Source organism: Orbicella faveolata, unplaced genomic scaffold, assembly GCF_042242905.1.
Source record: "Orbicella faveolata isolate gen_17 unplaced genomic scaffold, um_ofav_v1 contig_34, whole genome shotgun sequence".
In the NCBI taxonomy this organism is placed as follows: Eukaryota; Metazoa; Cnidaria; class Anthozoa; order Scleractinia; family Merulinidae; genus Orbicella; species Orbicella faveolata.
The window spans coordinates 16749081-16757499 of NW_028301563.1; the positions used below are offsets into that span (position 1 = coordinate 16749081).

The window sequence follows — 8419 nt, forward strand, 5'->3', positions numbered from 1 at the left end:
TCAGACACTAGAGACAGATGCTAGAGCCTGCTCGCAGGCTATGAGTAACTCTATCCACCCAAAAGATCAGTAACCCTGACTGGATAGTGATGTACCAATGGATAGCTTTATGCAGCTTTTGAACAACCGGGCCAGATATATAGCTAAGGGTTGTTCAGAACTAGTCAATAATTTTTTAGCAATTACAGTCTGTGGCTGAAGTAAAGCCAAGAAAATAAATAACAAAATAATTTTTGCTCATATTTATTTATTAGACATTGCTGAAGTGAATTATTTCTATCATCATTCATAATATCTGGATTCCAGATTCTGGTTTTTAGTTCCGGATTCCGGATTCCAGATTCTGGATTCCGGATTTCGGTTTCCAAATTCAGTGTTTTAGGGTTGCCCCAGATGATGTATGTGCATATGTTAATCTTGAATAATCTGAAATTTCAGAGAGTTTAAAAATATCATATCATATCTGTGATGGTTCTGAGGTGGAGGGCTGTTACATGTACATGTAAATGTCTCATGCACGATTTTTCACTCGTTATGATTCAGGTGCAAATAGTTTCTGTATCTGTTGATGTGCAACAATCTACACCAATATTTCAACCTAATAATGTACAGTGTATATTAATTAACCAAATTATGCTGTTTTTAGTTGACCAGTGCTACTACATAGTAATGTGATGTTGAAGGGCACAAATTAAAAAACACGCCCAGTGTCAACTTGTCAAATATATGAACTGGCCAGACAGTGTAGATTACAAAATTCTCTGAAAGGTAAGATGTTTCTTAAACATTATTTTGTAATTAATGATTTCTCAGACATTGTTTTCTTCAAGAAAAGATTCATACCCCACATGGAGGTTTTTTCTCTATTAGAGCTCTTGATTCCTGATACTTTAATTTGGAATTTCTAAAGAATGGCCATGAATGGGTGTTGGGTGTGAATATCTTCTGGAACTGCACATTCATTCATTGAGTAAGCAAGAATATCAGTATTTATCCTGACAAACTCTGATTTTCTTCTGGAAGCTGAACTCATATACAGTTGTGCAGTTATATGTACAACCAAACAGCCTGGATGACCCTGTGATTGGGACTGTGCACATTGCTGTAACCCTCAATGTTCCAGTTTCTTGTTTGAAGCAAATTGCATTTGCTCTTGAAAGCAAGTGGTGAAGTTCATAACAGTTATGTAAGTTTGTTTTGTATTTCAGGGCAGATCTTGCTACAGTGAAAGTTGGAGTACCAACCCCTAGCATTTGATTCACTACTAACACTCAGTAAACAACTAACAATGAAGTACACTGTATATCAAAGAAAGGAATTACATGCCTGTTCCTGTCAGTCAATATATGAACAGTTTACAGATGGGGAGCCTGTATTAAAACATCAAAGATTTTCAAAGCAACCATCTCCTGGTGAGATATTTCTGAGGAAATATAAATTTAAGGTCCTTATGATTGCTTATAGGCATTGATTTTTATTGTAAACAATATCTTACTGAGTGTATTTTTCTTGAGTACTAATTGTTGTAGAACACAGACATCACTGTTATGACAGAGATATTAATTTGTGAAAAGTTCTATAAACAAATGCATCTGGGAACAAATTAATTTATCATGGATGCAGCTTCTGAGAGATCCCCAATATTAATGGAATATACACTGTTCATACATGTAAAAGAGTTCAGTAATTCATTACTTATGATTGTAATGCTTTGTTTGGTTTCTATGTATTTACAGACAACTTGATGGGATTATAGATTCTGCACCAAGTTCATTGAATAAACTGACTTGGAGGTTCAGTTCTGCAACCCATCCTGTTTGTAGTAATATCATAGCTGCAACATTGTGACAGATACACTGCATTACATTATTAAGAAACACATATTAACTAATTATTTTTAAGTGCCTTTTAAATTAATCAGTTTTTCTTAGAGATAATTTACTCATGGTTTAAATAATTGGCTTTTTGGCTTTAAAATGATATTTATTGAGCTTTTAAATCAATTTTGTGATAATCTGCATTGGACATGGCATAAATTGATATTTTGCCAACACGAAATGGAGAATTGGGTCTTAAGCAAAGTTGCAGGATTAGCATTTTTGTAGAAAGAAAGGGTTGAGAAATTTGTGACATTCTACAGACAGCCTTGCCATTCGCAATGTCCAATAAGGTTAATTTGTTCCATTCTGTTGTAGAAATAGTGTTCTCTAATTTGTAAATTATTTCAATCTGTTGTTTAAATGATTGCCTTATAACCCCATGTCTGGCTTTGGTGCATGTAGGATATTGATGTATTTTTTAGCCATTTTACTGTAAATTATCTTAATTGATGTGTCAATCAAAACATATCTTGGATATGCTGGGCTCTTCTGAAAAATGTAACTACTGTATGCCTGATAACCTTGGAGTGCATTTGGTTGTGTAGTGCAGACAAAATACATGTACATAATATAACTTCCTCTTAGCTTACTGATAATTCTTGGTATAATTTAATCATAGCAAAATTAATTAATGGAACCCAATAACAGCTCTTGTAGTCCACAATGCCAGTCGAGAAAAAGAACAAATCACATTGAAATTGAATAATAAAATTATTATTAGAAGCCTATGCAAGTATTCATGATCAGCAAAAAAAAATATCGTAATTACCATTCATGCAAGGGTGATTTTGCTTATTGCAAACCCTTCCAGCAGGAGGAGACTCCATACAATAGTGAAGATGGCTAAATGTATATTTGGGGACAAGTTAGAAAACAAAACTTTCCAACTTTTCACATATGTATACTGTTTTGGTATTTTTGTGAGATTTCATTTGGTAGAGATTCAGGGATTGAGTATATTGTAACCACTACATTTCAATCAGTCCCCACAACAAAAAAATGTGTAAACTTCTTTTGTGTGGGAGTCCTTATGTTAACTAAGGAAGAATGTAATGATTAGTAACAATGCCTTGTCTTCCTGAATAAGGTAGGAAAGAACAAGAAATGCCACCAAAAAGCACAGAAGACAGTTCTGTTCTGTGATCAAGATTTTTGGTGGCTTCCAAGAAATCCTTGAAATCATGGCTCTATATTTCATAATCACACCATCTTACACCTCGATCTGCTGATGTAATACTAGTTCCGGCTGAAACTATTAAATCATTCGCAATTTACCTCATACATGTTGGATTATTTTCATTAGTAACAACATTCCGAAAAATAACTGAGGAGCTCCGCTTTTAGGCTTGCCTAAATCTATATATTATGCTGTGTAAAGATAAGCTTGGTTACCGAGGTCTTATTATACATGGTGTAGCAAAACCTTGCAACTCGATGGGTATGAGGTCATACACTGTGGAAAGTTACATGTGTAAGCCAGTTTCGCATGTACGTAGCTGTTGTTTATTCCATTTATTCCCAATGTCTATGAATGTGATTTAGTTATTAGAAATTCACTTTCATTCACTCCAAATCTACATATACCCGAACAATAGCTAGAAGATTGCTGTATTTTTGGGAGGTGCGGTGGCCTCATGATTAGTGCACTCGTCCCTGGATCGAGCGGTCCGGGTTCGAGCCCTGGCTGGGGACATTATGTTGTGTCCTTGGGCAAGACACTATACTCTCACAGTGTGTCTCTCCACACAAGGGTATAAATGAGTACTGGCAAACTTAGGGCCTCTTCATATGAGCCCGGTCAACCGTGCAGGCTCGGTTTCCGAGATCTTGCCTCGCCACTCTTTCCTCCGTACAAATGTTGATGGGTTCATATGAGAAGCCGGGCTGGCCAGGTTACCAAGATCTCAGTTTTTGCGACCGAGATCTCAGTAAGCGGGATGAAAATTTTCTCATATGAACACTCCAGCCCGGGTAACCGGGACGAAACTTTTTAGACAAAATGGCTTCGCTTTCGCAATATAGTGCCAAAAAATGGCATAATTTTTGTCTTGTATGTATTTCCACTTTAGAAGTATCCGAATTAGCTTTATTAGTAAAGTTACAAGAGTCCACAAAGCTACGACAGCCACGAACGATACAAGTTTATGTTCCACCAGTTAGGTCGTGTTTCTTGGATTTTATCCCGGTCAACTGGGCTGAAATTTCTCATGTGAACAGACAACAAAATTTGTCCTGGTAACCCCAAGCCAGCCCGGTTACCGGGCTCATATGAAGAGGCCCTAACTATGGGGGTAACCCTAATACACCTAGTAGCTTCATGCTACAGAAACCGGAGATAAGGTAAGAATAAAGATCCTAGAAAAAAAAAGGTTTGCAAAACAGTTTCCTGGGGAGTAAACAGCAAAAAACATGTATAACTCAATGCACTCAGCCGACATCAGCGAAGTGTAGAAGGGGTGCCGAACGCATTTTTCCAGGGAGCCTTTTACTTAACCTAGGGAGCCAGAACTTCTTAATTTATGTGAACCATGTCTGAGCAAGTAAGTAGGCTTCGATACCAACTAGAGGTGCGTTTGTTTAGGAAAATTCAAGATTGGATTCTTAAATCTGGGAATGGATTTTCCGTTTCTTAACTAGACAGAGTGATTCATGCAAGATCATTCAGATCTTGGTGCCTCAAAGAACTGATGAATCCTTGCCCAGTTTACCGCGTACATTTTATTCATGAGCCACATTGGACGATCGGCCTTTCATTTTGAAATACAATAGATTGAAGAGAGCCAATCAGCATTGGGATCAAGAAGTATGTCTCAAACAATCATTGCCATTTTAGTCTGTCTTCATGAATTTTGACGTCATTTTTTACCCGTACAATATAAAATTAATAAAAGACCGCCAACTTATCATGCTTTGTGATGTCACCGTGTTTTGGCTCTCCACTTTATCTAAATTACTCCCCTGGAAAAAGGCGCCTGGCATCCCTTTTACACTACTCGTGAAAGCCTCGTTTTGGGTGTACAGACTAGTGCCCGGTTTTCTCATGAATATTACTTTTCACCAGGCCCTCGCTATTTTGATAACTACATTTCATCTAGCTACGAAGTGGCAAGATACTAATTGACCATCAATGTTATTGGAAAGAGCATACCTCGGAGTCTCGTTTTTTTTTTGTTGTTGTTGTTTTTAACTTTAAAAGTCTTTAAACAGGAAGCAACCAATATTTTCAACCGCACCTTTCACTTGCATAATCGTTTCTGGAAAAACACAATTTGACAGAAAAGGATGTCCCATTAATGAGGAGAAAAGTAAAGTGTTTTAAGGCCATCTGAACTATGCTTGTTCTAATTATAATCACATGAGCGATGACATCCCAAACACAAGGCGACATAGAGCACACATTTGTAAATGTACATCATTATCCACAGATGTAAATCCCCAATGAACCCTGTCATTTTTTACATAAGATCTCCCTTCACGTTCCTTGATTAAGTATCTTAAAGTGATGCAGAGGCTCTATAATCTGAATTATAGTAGAATAAACAGCCTTATCAGTCAATAAAAGAGCCTGATAATTTAGTAAGATTGACAATTTGAGACCTTGATGTTTAAAGAGTGAAAACTTTGAAGATCTTGGAGGATCAAAAATTGGTGGTCTCGAAATTGGTAACCTTGCCAAGCTCAACATGATCTGTTAATTTCTAGTAGCCATTCTGTTTATCCAAGGAGCTTTTTAGACAAAACCAAATCAATGATATTAAGACAGGGTACATGAAGAACATACATGTACATGCAATATGGTCTGCCCCCTACCTGACTCTCCGTCGTCATTGCTCATCTCAGCCCAGGAATGAAACAACTTGATCTGTTTGTCTTCAGTCAGCATAGCATTGAATAGTGATGCAATCAAGGCAGTCTCACGAAAATCACCTGGAACACTGAAATATTCTGGCTGCAAGGAGATCTCAACAGTAAACTCATAGTTCGCTCTGTCAGTCTCAAACATTTGGAATGCGCTAACATAGTCAGGCTCGATTAGTTCTGCAATCTTTTCCATCTTTGCCATAAAGTGCTGATGGAAACGTTCCTTAGCTTCTAAGTAAGCCATGTGGAATTTTGCACCTTCCTTGATGCTGTCTGCATACTTTTTTAAAAGTGGGTGAATGTCATACAACCTCTCCTTCGCTTCTTCATTAACCACAGAGATGATTGCACTAGTTACTAGCCCCTCCAGCTGAGCTAGAGCCTCTGCCTGATCTTCTGGGCTTACACCGAGGACCTCAGCAGCTGTGGTAACAGAGAAAGGGCCACAGAACAATGAAATTGATACAGCAGACACTTTTAAGCTATCAGTGGGAAGTGAATTGAACATTTCTCTAATTGTTGAAAACTGGCCCTCATCCAGTCCTTCTTCTTCAAAATTAAATGGCTTTTCTTTAGCATCTTCCTCCAATTTTGATTCCTGAATTCTAGCAATAAGATCGTCCGGAGATTTTCGTTCTTGACGCAGAATAGCAGCTAACCCTTTCAAAAGAAGTGGTTTTCCTTCGGAGATGCCAATAAGCTTGTCCTTCTGCTGGGTATTAACGTTAACGAGTACGTTGGAAACTAGGATTTCCTCTGAAGAAGAACTTTCAAGAGAATTCACCTCAAAATTATCCACCCTTTTGGCATCTTCCAATTGAGTCCTAGATGTCAGGAGCAGTTTTAGTGATGTTTCTTCGTCTTTCCCTTCAAATCCTGAAAGACTTTCTAAAAATTGACCAAAAGCAGTTTTCAAGTTCTTGCCTTCCTTCCCTTGGCCAGCGGTGAATTGTTCAACATTATCGAGTAAGAAAAGAACTGGCTGATTAAACACTTGAATGTTCTCATGAATTTTTGTCACAACATAATTCTGATCAACGTAGCCGATGGGAACAGTTAGTCCAAGGGAGCTCATCATGTTGAGATAAATGGCTTTCATGTCTTTAGCTTCTCTTAGATCACAAACAAAATGCTTTCCTTGCCATTTAGAACAAACTTTCTTTGCTAGTGTTGTCTTTCCCACTCCAGCCGATCCAAACAAATTCACAACCAGCGACTGTCTTTTAGTTTCAAGCCTTTTCGTAATTTTCTTGATTTCATCTTGTCGCCCTGGCAATTCCTTCTCTGAATCAACTTCTTGCTTCCGAGATTCCTTGAAGCTCTTGATCATTTCCTTGATCTGTTCTTCCCGTTTCGATTTCGGGGCGACAAACTCTTCGATCAGCGTCAGTTTGTTCTCAGACACAAATCCATGCTTCAATAAAAGTTGCAAACTTGACAGCAAGTCTTGACTATCGAGCGAGTTAAATTTGCCTCCATAATTCCTTTTCAGTGATTGCACAACATCTTCTGATTCTGTTGGGTTAACTTCGAAAGATATATTTGTAAAGAGTTCTTGAAACCCTGCCGCCATCTTTAATCGCACTGCTGACCGAAATACTGAGCCGCAAACCGGTAAAATAAACGTCACGTGAGCGGGAATGGTGAAAGAGTCACGCAAACTCTGCACACGCACCGTTAGGCGAAAGCAATCAGCTGCTTTTCAAGACTTGACACAGCAAACTTCCTCTTCCCATATGAACGTATTAACACGCCCGAAAAAACAGCTTTACGACCTATATGGTCCAACAAACTGTAAACAAGACGGTTATCGGCTCGTTTAACAGTCCAAATCGGATCGACAAACCGTTTCAAAGTGTCATGTTGGAAAGTTTTCGGACCGTATTCTGACAAAGAAAAAGAACCGAGTTAAGGGTCTGTCAAACCGTACGGATCACGAGACCGTTTGTACCGGGTTAAAAGACGAATATCAAAATGTGACAACAATAATTAATTTAATCTGTCGCAATGAAAGGAATGGAAAGTAGTTTTCCCTTCTTTGTTCTCGGATTACTCGAATAACAAAAGATTTCTCGGAATCCGTGACCAGCTTCCCGGAATGCCGGAACCATAAAAGAGGGCTCTTGATCTCGGGACTTTGCATCATTTCTGTTATTCAGATTAGAATATTTATGAATATTTGGTAACATGACATCGTGAAATCCTGTTCCATCCAAAATGATAATTGTGCAAAGTTGCTCAGGCTTGTTGATAAAGACAAAATTAAACAATATTTAACTCGCTCCTTTGTCAAAATATGGCAGATTATTACAAGGGTCTTGGAACAATTATTCTTTTTTAATTGTCTTAAGTTTTTTAAACCACAATGTCACATATTTCTTTAAGATGTTCTAGGAATTTCTGATCACTTACTCCAGTACAAAAAGGCAGCTGTCTTGGCGAATGCCTGCATTAATTTTGTGAACAATGTGTCACATATACTTTCTCGCTGGTTAAACAAATGCGTAGATGTCTTGACTAGTAATACCGCGTACTACTAGTTACTCCGATAACTCAAAGTGCTTTGCATAGTTAAAACATATATTGTAGCCGATAGCTTTCTGAGGTAACGGTAGCCTGCGCTCTGGCGCTCATTTTACGACTAATAAAAACAAGCAAACGGTTATTTTTAGGACAAC

General features: G+C 37.9%; 1 protein-coding gene across 2 annotated transcripts in view; it reads right to left on the reverse strand.

Moving 5' to 3' along the window:
* The window catches only part of LOC110041550 (uncharacterized), a 33792-nt gene extending 26388 nt beyond the window's left edge, over nucleotides 1-7404 (reverse strand). Inside the window, exon 1 of one of the 2 annotated variants that reach the window (XM_020746848.2) lies at nucleotides 5691-7404. In XM_020746848.2, coding sequence (XP_020602507.2) covers nucleotides 5691-7314 — 1624 coding nt within the window. In that variant the 5' untranslated portion in view covers nucleotides 7315-7404. The remainder of the gene's footprint in view (nucleotides 1-5690) is intronic. The other variant, XM_020746849.2, reaches the window with a different exon arrangement.
* Between the last annotated feature and the right edge of the window lie 1015 nt (nucleotides 7405-8419).